The 23381-nt window shown below is 39.7% G+C and overlaps 1 protein-coding gene across 9 annotated transcripts in view; it reads left to right on the top strand.

Moving 5' to 3' along the window:
- Nucleotides 1–23381, top strand: part of KYAT3 (kynurenine aminotransferase 3) — an 846358-nt gene that overhangs the window by 771396 nt on the left and 51581 nt on the right. For all 9 annotated transcript variants that reach the window (XM_044085641.1, XM_044085640.1, XM_044085643.1 and 6 more), the window contains one exon: nt 8772–8858. In XM_044085641.1, the coding sequence (XP_043941576.1) occupies nt 8772–8858 (87 nt within the window). The remainder of the gene's footprint in view (nt 1–8771; nt 8859–23381) is intronic.

Here is a 23381-nt window from a genome sequence, read left to right as displayed (position 1 = left end):
GAGAGGAATACTTTTTTGCTTATAACTTCGTTTGGTTTTTGTTTCCGATCGAGACATGGCTGCAGAACCCATAGTGGATAGAGACTTTGGAACATCGGAACCTGAAAAGGTATCTCGTTTGAATGATTTCATGGACATGAGGTGAAACCCCCTTTTAAAGTTTACAGCTAAAGATTTATCTAATACGGACTCTATCAATACGAATAGCAAGTATAATATGGACATTGTTTTGTTCACGAGGCGATTAGAAAATAAACTTCACAAGTTAAAAAGTTTACTATGGCAAAGGCTACATATGGAAGCTTGTTTGAGCTTCCGTCTGGTGCCGAGGGGTCTACGGATCCTAAAAATGCCCACGTATGGGACAACTTATCCGGAGCTATTAATAAAGTGGCAGAAGCTAAATTTGGATACAAGCTTCTCATACATGAAGCTACTAATTGAACATTTCAGTGCATCAGAAAAAATTTCAATGACAGAGATCCAAACAATAGAAAGAGAAGTTGCTGGTTTATTGGGTGACAAAGAATTAGATATGTTATACAATGATTTAAAAGTTACACTGTCATCCATTGATAATAAATCCCTTATGGACAAGAAAAAGAAATTAGAAAGGGATTTTATTGATTTTCAAAAAGGCCAGGTCTTTTCCTGGCCGAGAGACAAGAGACCAATACGGAATGCAAGTGTTGCCAGCAATGTAGATCGTTTACAACCTAAGAAGGCTATGGAGGAAACACCGACAGTGCAGAATGAAGTCCCACAGATGATTTCATCATCAGAAGGCGGCAGCGGAGCTGTACCACCAAGAGGAATTAATCTGAACGTCACAGAATCGTTGGTCAAAAGGCGACAAGTTACAACAGAGGCGCAAGTGCATGTAAATGATGAAGGGAGTGAAACAAACAAATATGGCCCTTTGAACAAGGGTCAACATTCTGAGTGCGTTGTACGTAGAAAAACGCACATCAATGGGTCAGCTGTTACAAACTTCGTCAACGAATGTGAGGTGTTCACAGAAGTGGAAGAATTTCCTTCTTTTCCACTTCCCATTCAGCAGTACGAGATGAGGAGATGGTCTCCTCAGAACAAAGTGAGAAAGAGGAAGTATACGGAAGAAACTTACGAGAACCAAAAGAAAGCATTGAGGTCAGTAAACAAGACCTAGTAGTTAATATTTCCAGTTATGAATTGGATAACTTTGAAAGGTCTGTTTTAAACAGAGGTTTGAACTTCATACCTTCTGGAGTGGCTGATGTAACAGATTTTATTATAGACATTAAAATGTTTACAAGGAACATCGCTCTGAAATTGTTGTTTAATAATGATGTGGCAACCGTTGGACACAATGAACATGTTAATATTTTTAAGAAACCTTCTGTCTATATGCCACAATCACATCCTTTGCTTGATGTTTTTGAGCAAGCTTGTGAAATTGATTTAGTTAATTTATATGAAAGTGGTAAAGTGAAGACAGAGTTCTTCAATATGTCAAGTGAAGAAAGAAAAGCTCTTTCTAATTTAATAATGAATGAAAACATTATTATTAGACAAGCTGACAAGGAGGAGCCATAGTAATTATGGATAGCACGATGTATTCAAGAAAAATGGAAAGCATGCTAGCAGATGATGTTACTTATAAGTTATTAAGTAGATATTCTTTAAATAACTTAATAAAAAAATTTTATAGCCATCTATATGACTTACTTTTAAGCAATGTCATTGATGAAGGTTTATATAAATATTTCCTGATAGAGGATCCATTAGTTCCCACATTTAGGGGTCTCCCAAAAATACATAAAGAATTATTAGACCCCCCCCTCAGACCGATTGTGTCCAGCAAAGGCTGGTTGACAGAACCATTGTCAATATTTTTGGATAAACAATTTAAACCTATTGTGAATAATGTTGAGCACATATTGAAAGATACCCAACAATTTCTGGAGAACTTAGCAACATGTGACGTTCACACACCTATAGAGGTAGATGATATTTTTGTAACACTTGATGTAAAATCATTGTTTACCTCGATACCTAACACAACAGGTGTAGAATATGTGAGGTTATATTTGTTGGAAAAGGGGATTACCAACGACAAAATAATACAATGGATGTTATTATTAGAAATGGTATTGGAGAACAACGTGTTGTTACATGAGAATAGTTATTTTTTGCAGCAAAAGGGAGTAGCCATGGGCACTCCCTGTGCAAACTCCTATGCCAATTTAGTATTGGCATATTGGGAGGATATGTATGTGTTCAACAATGCATTATATGTAGAATCCATAAAATATTATGGGAGATTTGTGGACGATGTGTTTTTTATATGGAGGGGTACTGAAGGAGAACTATGTGAATTTGTAACACATCTTAATGGTACAACAGATTTTCTTGTTTTTGAACACACTTATTCCACAATTAAGATTGAGTTCCTTGATGTTAGGTTAACTAAGGGACCAAATGGGACCAACACCGAGATTTTCAAGAAGCCAATCTGGAGGAATAATCTCCTACACCGCAATAGCATGCACCCTAAACACATTTATTCCAATGTTGTGAAAAATCAGGTACTTAGAGCCTCAAAATTAACCACTCCAAGACACAGTTTTTCTTGAACAACAGGTGACACTATTGGATAATTTTACAGTCCGAGGATATGAAAAAGATGAAGTAAAAAAGACAATAACATCATGTAGTGAACTAAGAACAACTAGAGGTAAACCATTTTTTCATAGAAAAAATAGAAATGATACTCAAATAACACCTGTACAAAAAGATAAGAAAAATAGACTGATTATCCCATTTTCTAATAGGAATGGACAGATAAGAACAATAATAGAAAAGAACTGGAAGTTGCTATTGATGGATGATAAAATCAAGAAGCTAGTGGATGATAAACCCAACATAACATACAGAAACATGAAATCATTAAAAAGATTATTATGTTATGAAAAAACAGGAAAGGAGTTGGTTCAATCACAAAGGAAAGGGACATTTGCTTGCCGTACATGCAACCAGTGCAGATACAGAGTAGGTAATGATGCTTTTAAACATCCTGTTACAGGCCATGTCTATACATTCAAAGGATATGCAGATTGTAGAACCAAGGATTTGGTCTATTTAGCACAGTGTCAATCATGTGACAAGTTCTACGTAGGGAAAACAAATAGAACCCTGCGTGAACGTATAAGAGAACACATATACGCAGTGAATAAAGAAAATGCTACAAATGCTCTAGCATGTCACATTATGGAACAAGGATCCACACATAGTTTCAAATTTAGAGCATTAGAATTAATAAGGAGGAGCAATAGGCTAGGCAATGTGAAGAATCATACAGAAGAATTAGAAAATAAATGGATCCTTAGGTTACAGTCACATAGATATGGGCTGAATGAGAAAATAACTTTAAAGCCATTCCTAGCATCTAGGTCACTTAAACATTAACATCTGATTAAATAACACTTCAGTTAGGTGAGTTTAAATGTAATATGTGTTTACGTTTTTTATATATATATATCTATGTATTTTATATGTTTCAGTTATCATTTTAGTTTTTTAGTATTTAAATGTTGCCCTAAATCCCTATATATGATATATGGAATTTATTGTGACATCATTATTATGAATATAAAATTGTTTTTATGAAGTATACAGCCATCTGATTTTAAATCAAAAAGCACTAGCACTTTAATTCATTATTAACACAGAATCAATTATGTGAATGTGATAATTAGTTTTTGTATATAAGATGTGATTCACATTGCATTGCATTGAGGTCTGAAGAAGCGTCTACACGACATGAAAGCGCTTACCCTTGTTTATCGTATTTTGAATAAAGGACTGGAATTCAGCAACTTTGCAACTTTGTAAGATTTGTTCACAGTTCATGTTGCACCGTTGGGTTTAATGTACAAGGAGAGCCCTGGTGTGTTCATATCAGACCATAAACCACATTTCATCTTGTATTATTCTTGTTTTCCATTTTTGCTGTGACAAGCAGATCTAGATTTATCTGGCTTGTTTTAGGCATTCCTTTTATTACAAATTATTTTTCTTCTTTTTTATTGATGTCATTTTTTTTTCATTTTCCTGTCTAGTGATTTACTTTATCACCGTCATCATCATCATTTTCTAAACCACTTGTCCCATTGAGGGCTATGGTGGAAGCACGCTGTGCAGAGTAGACCTGACTTCCCTGTCCCCAGCAGCTCACCCAGTGGATGCCACAGGCATTCCCATACCAACTAAGAAGATGATATGATATAAAAACTTCCAGTATGCCCTGATTCTTAATCGGGGCCTCCTCACAGTGGAGTGTGCTTGGTACACTTCCCACAGGAGATGATCAGTGGCTTCCTCACAAGGTGTCTTAAGTCACCACAATTGACTCCTGTCAACATAGAAGGGTAGTGTCTTTACTAAGTCCTGTTTACTGTGCAACTTCTTTCTCTATTAAGGAGAGTGAGCCAATCTTCTCTAAAAAGGATCCTAAGTTCTTCTACCAGTATCTTGATATCACTCTTTTATTCAGTACCCAAACCTCATAACTGTGAGAATGGATGGGGACATAGACTGACCAGTAAACTGAGAGCTTTATCCTTTGACTCTGCTCTCTCATTGCTATCACTGCACCAGTCTAATACCAATCTCCCAATCCTCTCTACCCTCACTCTTGAACATGATCTCAGGATAAATAAACTCCTTCACTTGAGGTTACTGCTTTCCCAAGCCACTCTTTTCTAGGAGGGAACCTTAATCTCTAATTTGGAGGTGCTGATTTTCATCCCAGTCACTTCACACTTAGCAGAGAATCACTCCAGTGCATGCTAGCTCCATTGGCACAGCGGTATAAAGCCTGGACTATAACCCAGGCCACCCACGTTCAGTTAGCTGCTCATGTATCTGATGAAGCTAGTGTGGGGGTTGAGAGGAATGATGAGGCTTTTCCCAGTTGTTTGTCTTTGTGGCTGGGGGCAGGGCTTGAGATTGAGTACCGTGTCTGTGGTTGAAACTCTGGCATAGACAAGGATCATACAGAGTGCAGTCTGCAAGAGAGTAAGTGTACTTGATTACATTGCAAATGGATGCATGCACATATAGTTTACCCTAACGTTTTCAGAGTACGTTATTTTGTCTCATTATTTTTCCAAAAGATAGAATTGAAAATGATATGTCAACAACGTAAAAAAAAAAAACACAAAAAAACTTTTTTGTAGGCAGGCAAGCCCCTGTAACCCCATGTTGAGGGGCTCTGCCCAATCCCCCTAAATTATGTATACCACCTCCGCAGTCGCATTACAGTGGAGAGAAGGGCAGAAGCAAAATGTATATTGCCACATCACACAAGGTGAAATTCACCACAACCTTAAATTTTCAAACCAAGTCCGCTCAACAGAAAAAGCCACCAGTGAACTATAAGTAAGCCCAATCATATATTGCAAAAACCTTTTTGCTTAATGAAGAATTCATTCTTCCAGTGTCTGGATGATATGCGTCACTCCGAGCGCACTTGATTCTCACCCCAGTGAGTGGATAGGACAGAGGACTGTCTGCCTGTGGATGAAACACTGTTTAGCATTAGATTTCACTGTGTTGGATTTCTTTTCAGTAAACATTGTTTATTATTGAACTTGTCTGGGAATTCAAAACTGGGTTGTTTTCTGTGGCTATGATTTTTAGTGACTTGTGTTCCTTTTTCCTAGTGTACATAGACTACTGAGAAAAATAACATGCATTAAACCTCCTACTGGACATGACGTAAACAGACTGATAAACATCCCTGGAAGCAAGCAAATCAGTAGAATGATCAGGGGGCAGAGCCCAATTGTCACTGTTGGGGGGTACCAAAACAAAGAAAAAAAAAAGTCACCCCTGAGCATGTTGGAGATCAGAGTCCCTTGAAGGTAGTAGGAAAAAGTCTGCAGGCACCAGAAAGGCAGCTCTCATGTCCCTAAACTGCAAACTGGCTACCCTCCAACCTTGCCTGTGTGTTGCCGTCCATAAACATCACAAATGAGAGAGGAGACAAGATTTAATTTTGTTGAAGTCCTATGCCCTTGAACATATTTAATTTAACACTGAGAATACAGGTACAACTCTCAGCTTCAAATACTGGAATCAAATAGTGTGCAGCAGTTGCCCTGGGATCTTGGAATGTTGTACCACTTCCTGCAAAATGATCCTGGGAGTATCATCTTCAAGTCCACAAAACATTTAGAGCCAGTATTAGTAAATTCCCATAAACCATGATGTATTTGTGCTAGGACAAAGAGTTGATCTACTGTTCCATATGACAGAATCTGTGTTACCTCCTGTAGCAGAAGCATGACAGTAGGATGGAGTTTGTTTTCCAGAACCCTGGCCTGTGCTTTCTCAAAAGGATCCCTCTGTAATTGGCACAACTCCCCCCCTCTTCTTTTGAAAATAGAAACCATTACTCTACTTAGCCAATCTAGACTGCTGTACCTGGTTTCTTTGCAAGGTTGAAAAGACATGTTAACCATGAAACACACCAGCATTGTAAGCACCTTCAGCACCTGTGGAGAGATCTCAGATGCTTCCACAGCCTGCCTGTGAAACTGCTTAATCACTGCAGTGACCTCACGTACTGAAATGGATCTAGTTCCACCACTTGCCTCTGGCATTGCCTTTTTAGAGGAGGACATATCCACTAACTTTAGAAATTCCTCAAAGTTCCTGCCTCCCTGGATTGTCTGTAGCCATCCGCTATATTTGGGACCCCCCACTAGCATTGCATAAAAGGCCCTTTTCTTTAACTTGATAGCTTCCATCAGTGATAGCATTCACTGGTAGACCCTATGGTTACCACTGTGACAAGCACTGAGAACCTTTTAGCCACAGCTTCTTGCCCTTGCTTTAGCTATTGCTGTCTTCAACAGGGCCCATTCAGAATCCACATCTCAACTTTCCACAGTATGCAGAAGAAGCAATTCTAAAGTAGGAATTAAACGCATCCCACACAGAATCGACAGCTAAGCATTCTCAGGATGGTTCTAGGACACATTTGAGATTCAATAGTCTGTCCAGCTGCCCCTCCACTAGACCCAGCTCACCACCAAATGGAGATTATTTCACAGCTCAGCAGCTCTTAACCTGACTTCCCAGAAAGTACCACATCAGTTCTGATGTCACAACAGTAAAGTCAACCACTGACCTTCAGATGAAGGTGCTATGGGTAGCATGCACACTTGTGTTAGAACACAGTGTTTGCTATGGACAGTTCATGACTAACACCAAACAGCAACAGCAATTCAGCACTAAGGTTCAGATCAGGTGAGCTGTTCTTCCTAATCTCACTTACTGCCACCCCTTCCATCAACAGTATTTCCACCTGATATCATCTTACAGTCCTTGCCTTGGTCAGTGACCATCTCAGATATGTTCCTGTGCAGAATTGCCAAAGTTGTTTTGAACTGATCAGTATAGTTTTGGTGTAAGGAAGATTTTTCTACATGGAACAGTCATACAGTGGGCATTTATTATAAGGTCTTCTGTGTAAGTGCTTAAGAGTAATACAGTTGTATGTGGGTGTAACTTGATCAAGTCTATGAAATTTTCCAGTTCACTAATGTTGACCAAGCAACTAAACATTAAATTGTCATTCTTCAAGTGACTAAATAGTCTGTCATTAGAAGAACTAGAAGTCTTCTATGGATAAAATGATCTTAGAATACATAAAACATTTTTTTGGGGGGGGGGATAAATTTGCCCACCCATCAATGGCATAGTATGGCTGCTTACTAGCCCTAGTCATGTCTTATGATAGAAGCCAAATACCTGCACCGTGTAGGCAGGTACAAGACTTGTGCCTTCTACCATTTTAGCACAGTGTTTTTTTAACTTGTGAAGCAGTGCCCATGGGTGGGGGAAGGTTTCTGCCAGCAGATTTGTTTAAAAATTTGTTTACAGTTTTCTAATGATTGTAAATGTTGTGAAATAGTCAAAACAATTCTTGAAAGTAGCAAATATGCAAGTGCAGTGTTAGTGTCTTTGATGTAAAGTACATGCCTGTGACAATCCATTGTTAAGCAATGGTCACTAGTACTTAGAAGGATATAAGCTGATAGGCAAATATACATGGATTTTCTTAAAACAAATGAATATATCTTTTTAGAATTAATAAAAGTGATGGTTTATGTATGAAAACAGTGTGTAAGAAATGAAACTAGAAAGAAAAACATTATCTGATGTGTGAGTAGAAGTCAAATGTCTACTGCTGGCCAAGTCTGTAAATTACTGTAAATTGGGTGCTGTTATTTAGTCTTCCACACACGCTCATATCCTGAAACAGGGACTGGCCACACCCAGAAGTTGGTGCACTTAATGCCAAAAAATGTAGTGTAGTTGCCTTTTGGGAAGCAAGTCAGCCCTATTGATTACCATATAAACAAGTCCCTGCTTCAGGTCAACAGATCTTGATACCTTAGTTGACGATGAAATATAACTTGATCATCATGTTATCACTTATAGTATGACATCCTTCTACTTTGCCCAGTTAATTACCATAGATATATTCTCCAGATCCAAGAATGTTGTAATCCCCCTTTGTTCTTTCCTTATTAAGTCGATTACAAAATAGAGTGCACTATTTGGAAGGTGATCACTGATAGTATCTGAATACTTAGTTACTAAGTTTTTTACTTCCTGTATCTTGGATACAACAATTTTACAGTGAAGTCTATAGATATTTAGCTTATAAAAGTAATAGTTTATTTTGCAACTTTTAATAATTGTTTTTATCTTTGCAGAAACTGGCAGCTATTCCCGTGTCAGCCTTTTACAGCTGTGAGTCCAAAAAGCAGTTTGAAAAGTACATTCGTTTCTGTTTTATTAAGGTATGTATAGTGAATATGTATTCTTCAGAAGCAATTATGCCACTAGCAGTTTAACTAAAACAGAAGACAGTTGAAAATAGCAAAGTAATATCAAATATGTATGTGCCAAAGTTGGAAAATTGAAGGCCCAGTACTGTCACTGTCAAAATGTGAGCTGCTTATAGTCTCAGGTCATTTCTTTCTAAAAAAAAATACTGGTGGAAAAATTACCACTGCCAATTCCATTGTCATAAGGAAACTGCTAACAGTCATACTGTCATTGCAGGGCAGCACTCATTCAACATGCCTGGTTAACTACTTTGGCAATGTTTCATAAGTGTGGATACACAGTACCATACTTCAGCAGTCAGGGCACCACCATGTTATGCTATGATATGTTCTTCGTATTGCTCTCTGAATGTGCTGCATGCAGACGGCTGATATGTTGGTAGTTTCTTTACGCTGGTAATGTTCTCATTTCCATTAACAGTCCCATGCCTGACCACTATATCATTGTAATTTTGAATACAGAGATACCACTTTCACATATGGTGTTTCTAAAATGTAATGAACTAGTTGCTTAAACAGTACTATCTGGACTGTAACCTTAAGCAAGTAAGTTGGCTTTCTTGTCCTTTCTCTTCTCACCTGTAAAATGAGCATGAGTGTCCTAGCACTAAAACCACCTGGTTACGAAAGATAACATACACTCACATGCAAATATTTATTGGTCTGTTTGAGAACTCTACTATTTTAACAAAGTCTGCATTATTAACATTTTAAGTGACTTTTCAGCTTTAGCTTTCAAATGGATGTGACTATCATATTTACACAGGCACAGCAGAGGGCTTGCAGTAAAATGTACTGTCTGCCGCTTAGTTTCACTGTGTATAGTAAAGCAGTATCTACTTTTCAGAACAGTATCACTCCATTAATATTAATATATTATCATCTAGTGAAAATATTAAAATAATGCTGGACTGACGTTTTGAAAGCTGTCTCTGTGCGATACTTATGTTGCAGCTTGATGAAATTAAAAAACAAAGAATATCTGTATATGAAAAGCAAACAATTGTGTATTATGGTTGTGTATTTCTTATGTAAGCAAATTCATTATTATGCATACTGCCATAGTAGCCCTAATGTTTTAAAAATGTTGCTTGAAATATAGAAAGTTTCTTTCACTGTACATAACACTTATTGATCTGTTTGGCAGGCATTTCACTAATGGCAGATGGTTACACATAATAAAATAATTTAACAGTTGTATGTTATGTAAGGTTGGAGCTTAATCCCTTCCTCAGTTGCCTGGCAATTTAACTTAGTTTGTGCTGCTAGACTTACATCCTGCAGCAATTCTGTGTTTGTTTCACACTGCCTAAAATTGCCTTCTTTGTGGGTCTCTGTACCAGACATTGCTTCTGAAACACCCTTAAAAATGGGATTATGTGTCCAGTGAGCTTACCTAGTTGATTTTTTAATAAAATGCCAGTTTTCAGAGACATGAGGGAATAAAATGAAAAAAGAAAAAAAAAAGCACTGTATAGTGAATAAAGAAAAAAAAAACACTGTACAGTGAATAAAGAAAGTACATTATTAGGTCAGTAGTGTATGAATAAATGACACCAGTGAAAAACAAGGTGTGTACTAAAACAAATAGCAGGTAAATGAGTACTCATTATATAGCATATGCTAGCAAAGATCTCTGCAGTGGATCATATGCCTTTTCACAAGTACTACCAATGAAGAATAAAACTTCATCCTTCAATGCCAGAGTCAAAAAGTACTCTTCAGAGTCCTTCTATTCCTGTGTTGCAGTATTCTTGGTGTGGGATTTCCTGCCTTCAGATGACCCCGTCCGTTGGCTCCTATACAAAAGCTTCAGCTTGGCTGTTGCAGCTGCGTGGGGCATCACACGTAGGGCCATAAGCCAGGGACCTTATATGTGACGTCTGCACGCACAATCCTCAGAACTTTTCGGCCGCAGACGACTTCGTATCATACGATCACTCTCCAGACATCGGATCGACTATAGATAAGTAACCTGTTGGGTTTTTGCATTTTTAATATTTTCCGATCTTTCGCATTGCTTAGGCTTGATTGTTGTAGCTTTCAGCTGATGTCAGGTAAAAAGGGAAAGTGCCAATGCGGGTGCCAAATTTCCCATAAAATAGGCCATGACAAATGCTTTTTCTGCTTGGGCCAAGATCACGACCATAATGCCTGCCCTATTTGTAAATCTTTTGTGCCTAAGACCTTACGTAGCCGTCTGGCAGCTTTAAACCTTTACTTAGAAAACCAACGCCTCAAACAGCTGGCTCTCAGAATGGATCCCGCTTTGGAGGCCGCCGAAGAACCTCCGCGTAAGAAGGCCAAGATGCCAAGGCCTTCATCGAGTGCCGCTTCGCACCCGGACGCCCTGCCAACTACTGATGTAGGAGTTGAGCGTTCGTTGAATCCGTCGGCCCCATCGACCTCCCTCGCAGAGGCCGCTGCACAGCCAAAGTCTGGCACGTCCAGGGAGCTTTCTCAGACACCGATGCCTGTCGATGTCAAGAGGGAACCAGATTTGGGGGTTCCTTCGACCGGGATCCAGACCTCGAATACAGCCGCTGCCAAACCCAGCTCTAGACTGACTCCAACCAAAAAGAAGCAGAAAACAAAACTTATTACGCCTGCTTCTGAAGCCCCTCCAGACTGGGAGGCCTTCACCTCCTCTCTTATGCAGACATTTATGGCCCTTAGGCCTTCTGCCTCGCCCACAACTACATTGCCTCTGCTAAGCCCTAGGCCTACCTCTGCTTCTTCTATTCCCTTGGCTTCCCTCCTTGAGGAAGAAGAGCATGAATCTGTCTACTCTTCCTCGGATGAATCCATCTGTTATGCATCCCAGATTGCTTCTCCCAAGGAATATTACTCTCCTGATGAGGATTCTGTGGAAGGGGATTCTCCACCTGAAGACATTACATTTGGTGAAACCATCAACAAAATGAAAGACTATTTCAAATGGGATACTTCCCAAATGACAGAAACCCAAAAAAGATACTTTGAACTGCTGCAAGTGGAGTCCCCCTCCCCTTCAGCTGTACTCCCTGTTCTTCCTCCATACTTGGATGCCTTTATGGCAGCCTCTAGAACTCCTGACTCACAGCCTCCTGCACCTAAGTGCCCAGACCACTTCTACAAGGTGCCAGAGGAACAAAAAATCCTCATAAAGCCACCCTTAGTAGACCCTGCAGTGATTGCCACAGCCCCGATAAATAGTCTAGGTTGCTACCTTCTGCCTCCCTATTGCCCACGGATAAAGATAGCAAATCCATGGAGAGGATAGGCAAAAAGCTGTACACTTCCTCCACTTTGGCCTTCAGAACCATTAACTATCAAACGCACATGACCAAGTATGCCCTGGACTTAGTATCCCAAGCCACCTCTATACTGGCTTCGATTCCTGACAGTCTCATTAAAACGGATATCTCCACCAAATTGTCCTGAGCACTACAAGTGGCTAGACACTCTATAAGATGCAGCTACAATGCTGAAGAAGCTTCTGCTCACTCTGCAGCAACAGCATCTGTCGTTAGGAGATATTCCTGGCTTAGACTACAGAATCTGCCAGAGGACCAAGTCCAAAATCTTGGACGCTCCCCTGGATCACAACTTCCTCTTTGGAAAGCAGTCTGCAGACCTATTTAAGAATCTGCAAGAAAAAAGCAAAGAGTTACAGGATATTAAACATCTCCTGGTATCCCTTATACCCAAATTTTATAGAAACTACCTGGCTAAGACTACCTTTGTTAGGCATAACCCTCATTCTGCTGCCTTCTCCTCCAGACCCAGAAGAGGAACTAGAAGACATTCCTATCCAGGCCCACTGGCCCACCTCCTCAGCCTAGACAGCCCTTTCAGGACAGGGGAGGTCCCAGTAATGCATGACTGCCTTGCTTATCTGCCCCTCTCAGCTCACCTTACCCACTGTTTCCCCTTCTGGCAGAAAATCGCCACAGACCAATGGGTATTAACCATTATTCAAAAAGGATACTTTCTATCCTGGAAACAAATTCCCCCCTGGAAAGGCATTCCATTTCCCCCAAAAAAACAATGCCATCTCCTTCCACAAATTTTGTCAGACATGCAACAACAAGGCACAATAGAGCCTGTCCCCACAGGACACGAAGGAAAGGGATTCTACTCCCGTCTGTTCCTGGTCCCTCGGAAGGACGGTCCCTGAAGACCCATTTTGGATCTCTCCTTCCTAAACCTTTACCTGCAGGCACCATCCTTCAAAATGCTGTCACTTCCCACTCTCTTACCCCCTCATACCCTCAGATACTTTCATAGTCACCTTGGACCTGAAAGATGCTTACCTGCACATTCCCATCCAGGCCTCACACAGATGTTTCCTGCATTTCTCTGGGCCATCCTCGCACTTCCAATTTACAGCCTTGCCCTTCCAATTTACAGCCTTGCCCTTTGGCTTATCCACAGCCCCAAGAGTGTTTGCAAAGTGTCTAGCTCCACCCATCGCCTTCTGCAGGACCCAAGGAATCCAGATTTACCCACATCAGGATGACATCCTTATCCTGGCACACTCAGAAGATTCTCTCTTAAGACATCTACACTTCACTATGCCCCTACTACAAAGTCTAAGGTTCACCCCAAACCTCAAGAAGTCATCCCTGAACCCAGACAAGGACAAGATATTCCTAGGTTGCAGGATCAATACAGAATGAGTAAAAGCCTTTCTCCCACAGGACAAGGCTCTTTCTCTAATTTACCACTTCCAGGAAGTCTTATTCTCCAAGACGGTCACTGCAAGGCAATTCCTTCGACTCCTGGTATTGATGGCAGCAACCATTCCCATGCTACCATTGGCCAGAATGCATATGCGAAAACTGCAATGGTACCTCAAAAATATCTGGTCACAACACCAGAATCACTTGGAACAAGTTATTCCCTTCTTCCCTATTTAAAGAAGGAAATCATTTGGTGGATCCAACAAGTACAACTAAACCCGGGGCTTCCACTGCAGCCCCCTCAACCCACACAGATATTGCATACAGATGCCTCAGACTCAGGTTGGGGAGCCACCTTGCACTCTTACAGAGTCCAAGCCCAGTGGCAACCTCCCATGAAAACCAAACACATCACTGTAAAAGGAGATGACAGCAGTTCTTTTACCTTTACAGACCTTCAAACCCCTACTGCTACCTGGTCCCCTTCTGATAGTGACGGACAATACCACTGTAATGTGGCGCATCTACAAACAGGGAGGTACCAAGGCATACCAATTTTGCAGACTGGCCCTACTAATTTGGGACCTAGCATACCAGCACAGCCTATCCCTGCAAGCCAGTTACATCCCTTCCCAGGACAACAAGCAAGCAGACCTCCTGAGCAGAACATCCTCTCCTCAACACGAATGGATGCTGGACAGGACGGTCTTTCTAGACATAGTCCACTGGTGGGGCACTCCACAAATAGACCTGTTTGCCTCCCCCGAGAACAGGCAGCTGCAGACCTTCTGCACAAAGACTTACTCCCCCCAAGCCTGGAGAGTAGACTCCTTCTGTTTAACCTGGGAGGGGAAGTTCCTGTACACTTTCTCCCCCTTCTCTCTGATTCAGAAAGTCCTTCTGAAAATCAGGAAGGACAAATCAAAAACCTTGCTAGTGACTCCCTCCTGGCCAAGGCAGCACTGGTTCCCCCCTTCTATACAATTTAGCCAAGGGCAATCATTGCAAGTTACCCCACAAGGTGGACCTTCTGACACAAGACAGAAGAACTCTCCTACACCCACACTTGCAAATGCTATCTGTGACTCTGTGGGTGATAAATTACTAACCCCGTTCAGACACCACTATTCAGAGGATGGACTATCAGTCCTGAGGGAGGCCAGGAAACCCACTGCTAGAAAATCATACCTGGCTAAATGGAAAAGATTTACTCAATTGTGTCTGGGACAGGAAAGGAACCCTTACGAGGATGACACCCCCCCAGTCCTCTCATATATCTGTCAACTTATAAAGGGGGAGGACTTTCCTGTTCATCCGTGAAAGTGCACCTCTCCGCATTATCCACTTGCTTATCTCTAGATCCTGTCTTGTTAGCCAGGCTACATGTGAAACTCTTCCTTAAAGGGGTCTTGCACATCAGACCACCTAAGAAGCCTATCCCTCCTCCACGGAACCTGAACTTCATCCTGGAAAAACTCACCCAGCCCCCCTTCGAACCGACTAATACAACCTCTCTACAGTTTTGTACTTGGAAAACAGTACTGTTAGTGGCTATTACCTCTGCCAGAAGGATTTCCGAGCTGCAAGCCTTAATGGCATTCTCACCTTACACCATTTTTCATAGGGACATGGTCACTCTGAGAACTAACCCTTCCTTCATGCCCAAGGTAGTCAATGACTTATCTCTAAATCAATCCATTCACCTACCCAATTTTTTCCCCTCTCCCACTAACCAAGGAGAGAGGATACTCCACTCCCTAGATGTTCACAGGCAACTGAGATTTTACCTGGACAAGACTAAAGACATTAGGAAATCCAGACAACTCTTTGTATCTTTCCACCCCAGGGCATTGGGCAAGGCAGTCACCAAACAGACCATTGCATCCTGGATTAGAAAGGCAATCTGTTTCTGCTACTCACACCACGAAAAAAACCCTCCAGTTGGGGTTTAAGCACACTCCACAAGAACAGTGGCCACTTCCAAGGCCTTTCAAAAATGAAAGGACACAGCTTACATTATGGAAGCAGCTACATGGTCCACTGTACACACTTTCACCAAACATTACAAACTGGACCAAATCTCCAAAGCATGCACAGGATTTGCTCGGGCAATCCTACAAGGCTTTGTGGAATCATCTTCTGCATCCGCCACCCTTTCATCAAACTAAGCTGTAGTACTCTCCCACACCAAGAAAACTGCAACATAGGAATAGAAGGACATAGAATAGTTGTGTAAAATCTTACCATAACCATAGATGTCCTTCTCTTCCATTTTGCAGTATTCATTCCCACCCACCGTTCCCCCTCACAGACTCTACCAGTCTAACTGCATCCTGATGCATCTCTCCATTCAGAAGAAATCCAGGGCAATTATATAGGTCACCTTTGGCAGCCTATCCCATTGGGCCATCTACTTTGCCTGCTTAGTTTCAAGTTCTGAGAATTGTGCGTGCAGATGTCACACATAAGGTCCCTGGTTTATGGCCCTACGTGTGACGTCCCACGCAGCTGCAACAGCCAAGCTGAAGCTTTTGTATAGGAGCCAATGTACGGGTCGCCTGAAGGCAGGAAATCCCACACCAAGAATACTGCAACATGGAAGAGAGGGACATCTATGGTTATGGTAAGATTTTACACAACTATTCTTTTTCTGTTTTCTGATAGATAACAGACAAGCTGCTTTTGTATATTGTATGGTGCACACAGGTACCAGTAATCATTCCTGCATTGATTGAAAAATTATTTTATTAATTCTGTAATGAAATTGTCCAGCATGTCTGAGCAAAATAGCATGGTGCAAAATCCTTTTTTTTTTTTTCCAACAGCTGTAAAATGCATTTTTTTTTTTCTCAGATGTAGGTCTTCTGACCATGGTCTGTATGTCAGATTTACTTCACACAGTCGCCATTAATATTAAGAAAAGTGTTTTTTTTCCTGATTTTTGCACTTAATGTCTATACACTGTTTTGTATGGGATATATAATGATTGCAGGATACCCATCTACAGATTGAGCTGTACTGGAAATGCATATTCTAGTCAGAGGTGTTGTGATATTACTGCTGTGTTGACAGTATTAGAAGTTATGTCACACAGAAATGGTGTATTAAGTCCCATGCCCAGTTTGATATGCTCCTAAATTTTGACTGCTGGTGCTGTAAGGGTATAATTCAGTACCTTCTTGGTGGCTATCAAGAACAACGTAGTCTCCTTTAATGACACTGAATGATAACCACTAATAGCTGAATTGCTCCTATTTTGAACAGTTCATTTTAATAGTAATTTCTGGTGTGTGTGTATACGTGTGTGTACGCACTGGCATTAACCCCCCCCCCTTTTCCCATTTTGTATACGGAGTTGAGGTGTAACATTAACAGAGACCATTACCTAGAGAAAATGTTCATACTGCCAGGTGGCTAGCCCTGCCTCAGATGTGTGAAGATATATATATATATATATATATATATATATATATATATATAGAGAGAGAGAGAGAGTGAGACTCTATATATATATATATATATATATATATATATATATATATATATATATATATATATATATATATATACACACACACACACACACACACACACATATGTATATATATATAGAGAGAGAGACTGTGTGTGTGAGGGTAATGGGATATAATCTGTGTGTGTGTGTGTAATCATATGTGGGTTAAGGTAAGAGTTAGGTAAGGGGATATATTTGGTGTACTGGTTAAGTATTTGTGAGTGTGGTGTGTGTCTGATCCTGTCTTGTGATAGTGTTATGAAAAGGTTTTGGTAAGGTACAGGGCTATGGTAAGAGGCATTGACAAGGTTAGCATATATTACTAAGGTGGTGCAGTGCGACTGTTGAATATCTAATTCAACAGGTTTGCCTGCTGGCTATTGGGTCCTTTGGCCTATGTAGTGTGAGAGTTCAGTCAAGGATAATTCCACTTTTAATGGCTCCACCCTCTGAATGCCCATGTTCTTTAGGACCAGATGAGCTTGCATTCCATTTCCTTATTTTGCCCTCCACCACCACCAACCTCTTCCCTCTTTTTTGAGAAAGAAACCCCCTTCTGGTTTGATCTTTCTTTTCATTGGTCACCGAAGAGAATAGGAAATATGGAAGAATGAAAGGCCTCCTACTCCCAAGGGTATTGCTTTGTATCTGGTATGGAGTCTTCTTCCAAAATGAAAGTACAATACAGTTGACTTGTAGTTTATCCCTAAGCACAGATGGAGTAGTGATCTTTGGCCTGGGCAGGTCCTCAAAGCCACTTGGTGACACTGGCCCAGGTTATGGTCTTGTGCACTAACAGAAAACTGCAAAAAACACTAAACTTTGGAAATAATAGTGAGTACTACTGCGAGCACCTATAACACAAACTCAAGCAAATCTTCTTGAACACAGATTTAATTAGCGCTTTCGGTGAAAACTATGTCCCACCTTCTTCAGACAAAGACAAATCAATTAAAACCCTTTATATACATTAGATGTGCATCAATTAATTAATTAAAAATACAATTAAAAATCAATTTAAGAAACAGCTTGTCTTTAAAGAGCCATGCCATATTACTATACACTCCTATAATACACAGTATGTTACAACATAAACGAAACACAACTATATACAGTTTTTCAAACATATTGAAATAAATATACTCCAACCCCTATTTATCTATTCAAGGCTAAGCGTTTAAGGATACATTTTATAGAAATATATTAATTTAGACCGGGATATATATGTGCTTCAGTTCTTATCTGCCATTTAATTTCATCTATCTCCAGATTCAATTGCCATGGGCCTCCCCTAGGGTCCAATTGTGTTTGTTGCAAGACCGAAAATTTAAAACTATGATCAGGGTAATCAATAATGTTCATTAGTAGGGGTTATCCGAAATCACTGGTTGATTCTATATGTTTAGAGGTTAGAAATAAAAGGTGTGATGGATATTTTAGGCCCCTTTTATTTGACAAATCACTTCCAATGTTAAATGCTTCAGAGGTAGATATTAACACTGTTTCTCCTACTCCAGAAGCGGACTATAGAGATAGCTTTCTTTGTACGTATTCTTTGGACCATTATAGAATTAAAGAGATTATATATAAGAATTGGTCTGTTATTACTGAAGATAAAGCTATATTTATGCTTTTAGGAATTAAACCAAAAGTCACCTTTAGAAGAGGAGCTAACTTAAAATTTATTTTGGAAATGAATGTAAAATCTGTAAATAGTAGTAATCTAGGTAGATGTGGTGCATGTCACCAATGCAAATATATTAACTTAGACAAAAAAGTTAAATTAAAGAATGAAATTTATTGTATTAAGGGAAGGTATAATTGTCATAGTAGGGCTGTGATATATGTTGCAATTTGCTCTCAGTGTTCCGTTTACTATATCGGAAAAACTGAGAGAAAGTTGAAACAACGTATTTACGAACATTATTATGCTATCTCTAAAAAAGATAAGAATAATGCCTTAGCTAGGCATCTTATTGATTACCCTGACCATAGTTTTAAATTTTCGGTCTTGCAACAAACACAATTGGACCCTAGGGGAGGCCCATGGCAATTGAATCTGGAGATAGATGAAATTAAATGGCAGATAAGAACTGAAGCACATATATATCCCGGTCTAAATGAATATATTTCTATAAAATGTATCCTTAAAAGCTTAGCCTTGAATAGATAAATAAGGGTTGGAGTATATTTATTTCAATATGTTTGAAAAACTGTATATAGTTGTGTTTCGTTTATGTTGTAACATACTGTGTATTATAGGAGTGTATAGTAATATGGCATGGCTCTTTAAAGACAAGCTGTTTCTTAAATTGATTTTTAATTGATTAATTGATGCACATCTAATGTATATAAAGGGTTTTAACTGATTTGTCTTTGTCTGAAGAAGGTGGGACATAGTTTTCACCAAAAGCGCTAATTAAATCTGTGTTCAAGAAGATTTGCTTGAGTTTGTGTTATAGGTGCTCGCAGTGGTACTCGCTATTATTTCCATGGTCTTGTGCACTGCCGTAACAGCAATTACTACCTTTCGTGGTCTCCCCTTGACAGACGTGGATACCACAGCACCTGAACGTGTGGTACTGCCTTCCCATGCAACCTTCCCTGCTTGCAACTTTAGAGTGGGGCTTTTCATTCTTGGTGTTACCCAATAGTTAGCCTTCTAACTGGTCCTGATACAGTTTGCTGCCTATTCTCCCAGGACATTCTAAGGCTTTGGAATCAAGCCGACCATAGAATCCATCAATGAGTTGTTAGATATAACAGATAGTTTGTGCCATATGAGTTGATTTATGAAAAGGGTACTTTTTGATGGGTAAGGAATATATTCCAGTTGTCCTGCTATAGTTGAGCAATTCTTCCAATTAGCCTTGGCTGTTGGAATCTCTGTAAGTTGGATAGATATATACCTATATCTTTTGTTAGCAGAGGATGGTAGATCTTTATTGTTGCTCTTGTTCTGCAGAACAAAGCTTGTTATTAGTAAGTGGGCAGTCTGGAAGGTGTGGGTGGTAAGCATGCTTATGTACTCAATGCCTGATGTTATGATATGCGCCTCCATAGTTGTGCACACAGTCATGAATTTGGAATTTTCTGGAAAAATATGTTTGGTGGGGAGGATAAACACAACCATAGGGCCTATCAAGGGATGTCATCTTCGTTGATCAGCTGATACAGTTAGAACGTATTTTTTCCTCCAAGAGACCACTGCAGTCTGTTGCAATGGACTTGCCCTGAGCAATCTGGAATTTGCAACTGCTAATATGAGCATACAGAATGCTAACTACAAAAGTTACTTGTTCAAAATTTTAAATTACCCATGTAACCTAGGTAAATCCATGACTTTACTATATTCTGACGGTATGTATTACAATCTGTTAACTGACAATACAGAACAGCATTTTAGCATTTTTTTTTTGTAGCTGTTATTGATGCCTCTTTTCATCCTTTTCTCACTATTCTGCAGAAAAGCATAGCATTCTTGGATATGCAATGACTATTTTTCATATGATGTCCACCAAAAATGTTCAGTTACTTCACTTGGTGAATATAGCACTTTAAAAAGGCACAATGAGACATTATAAGAGTGGAATGACTTTTAGGATTGCTACATCTTGTTTAAGTCTTAGGACCTCTGTGTTTCTTCAGATATGCGTAATGAAGTTTTAAGAAAAACTTAATCAGAACTTAGGATACACATGAATTAATGAAAGTACAACAATATATATATGATTTTCGTTTTTGTTTGTATTTGTTAAACAGGATAGAGCACCTTTTTCAGACTCAGCCTAAGATTATAGTTCCGTCAAAGTTGACAAATACCAAATGGAGGCTAAGGGAAGCAAACTGTGGACTACAGGAAGTAGTCCATTAACAGCTCTTAGCCTTATAGTTTATAAACACATTCCAAGAGACCAAATGTTTTTGTTTTGTGTGTGTGTGTGTCAGTCAATCACAAAGGAGAGAACTTCAGAACCATCGTGCCTTACAAAGAATAGAAAAGGAGGCTCAGAACAAATCCTAGTATCTTGAAGTAGTCATTTCAGTAGAGCATGCATTAGAAGTATCCAGTGCCACCAATTAATTTCACCTTCTAGAACAATGGCTTTAATTCTGGCTTACTTAAGGCCTATCTTGGCAGGTGAGTAGGGAAAAGGGGTTTAATATTTTTGCACTTCAGTGATAGTCCCATCATGAATGTTGATTTCCCTCAAAATTGTAAGGGTAAGCATGCCAGGATATCACAACAGTTTCTCAGAGTCATCCTTCTTGAAGAAATGCCCTTTACAGGCTAATGTATGTGAGCATCTGATGCAAATTAACAAGCCACATCTGCATTGAAGTGAAAACAGTGCCAGGCTCTGAATGAACTATGAGGTTCTACCTCTGTTTAATAGTGAAAAACAAGTCAGACAACAAGCAATCTGCTGTCAGCTTTAGAAACTTAAACTCATGAACAACGAAAGATTAACCTATTTTCTGTAGGAGGCATGCTTTGTATGTAAAGTGGCATAGGCTGAAATGTTCATTGCTGGATTACGATTTCACATACTTAGTTTTGGGGATACTCACATCAATTTAAAAATATGGTAATCTGTGTTGATCAGCAACTTGACATAAACTGTCTGGGCAGGAGAGTAAACTATGAACAATGCTACTTTGAGCTTCTTGCTTCCAGTCTGACCCTGCTAAATCTTGCCTCATGATATTTGTGGTTCTGTGCAGCAGTTTTGAATCTTTTAGCTTGCTGTCATTCAAGTAATAGAAAGTACACTTAATTTGAGAATTTACACAGCGCCATGGAGCACATTTGTTCAGACTTATTCCTTGATGAATTTTATACTTCTAGGGTGGGTTCTCCTATTTCTTTCATTGTAGGCTTTGCATGCTGCATTATAGCTTCTGTGGGGTTTTCTTCATTCAGAGGCTTTTTAAAGTATTCCTTCCATCAGTCCTCTGGCTTGATGAGCAGATTGTTGCTGGCATCCCTTATGAATGGTGTCTGCTGACTGTCTTTTTTATCTTTCCGTAATTACCTTGCAACATGATAGAGCTCCTTTGCATCATTTGCTGAGTGACGCTCCGGAAGCTTAATCCTTATGTGTGACCCTCAACAAATGTATCCTGATTGGTATTGGGCAGTGTGTATCTGCTTTGACTGCAAAATACAGTTTGCTACATAAAAAATAATCTTTACAACTTCTCACTGATGTGCTGGGGAACACTGTTCTCCCTCTCTTCCACACTCTGTCTCTCTCTTTCTTTAGACAAAGGCCAAATTTGTTATTTCCTGTGTTAGGCCAAGAAGATAGGGTTGCCACCTATCCTTTTTTGTTATGGACTATCCAGAAATCAAACCAGTTGTATGGTAGTCCGAAAAACACTGTAGAAATTCCGGTATTCTGTTTTAGAAAACAAGCAGACTATCAGAGTTTGTTAAAATGGCAGATTTGCTATGCTTTTATTTAAAAAGAAGCTTTGTGATTGTGAGGAAAACCATGAAAATGTGCATTCTTCCTCCCCCTGATGTGCCTATTATGTCACAAAATGGGTGGAAAGTGGATGGGAGAGGGAAGGAGATGTATGGGGTTATTTATGGGAGGTGCGAGGCCATGGTTTAGATCCAGTTTCAGCGCTAACGAAAGATGGCAATCCTAAAAGATGGTAGTAATCTTTCCCTCACTATAGAGAGGCACTGAAGTGAGAAAACTATGTTTGAAGCAGAAAATTACTCAAGGTTATTTATCTCCCGGGAGGTGAAAATGCCTAAACTCAGCTATAGTAAAACAATGTTAGATTAATCATAAGCCTGTAGCTTGATTCAGTATTTAATAAGTGAGACATTCCTTTCTGTAGCAGCTGCATGCACCACTTTTCCCTTTCCTAACTAAATTATCTGCTTTCTTTTTAGAACTCTAGAACTTGTGTTTTTCATCTGCATAGATAAGACTATATTTGAAATGTGTTGTGTGTACATAATCTCAAATCTATAATGCAAAATGGTATTTTTTTCTTGGCATGTGTTGACTAGAAATGGGCCATAATACTAGATCTGAAGTAGGGAGTTCATTTGTCAGCAACCTGTGGGTCTTGGATCCGATATCAGATCCGAGCCGGCAACTTGTTTCAAGCTAATGGATCTGAGCTCCTAGCTCCTCCCCTCACCCATAATCCCCTGCTAACCCTCCATGACCTCAGATCTAGTTTGCCGCGCTTGTGGATAGCTGGATTCCTGTGAGCTCGTCTAGTACTTGGCAGTTAAGTTGATATTTTTCTGTCAACTTTCTTATTTTTTCT

Source organism: Protopterus annectens, chromosome 10.part0 (assembly GCF_019279795.1).
Source record: "Protopterus annectens isolate FY-2018-M chromosome 10.part0, PAN1.0, whole genome shotgun sequence".
Classification (NCBI taxonomy): domain Eukaryota; kingdom Metazoa; phylum Chordata; order Ceratodontiformes; family Protopteridae; genus Protopterus; species Protopterus annectens.
Note: the sequence above shows the minus strand (reverse complement) of the source record. Positions and strands in the feature narration are given on the sequence as shown.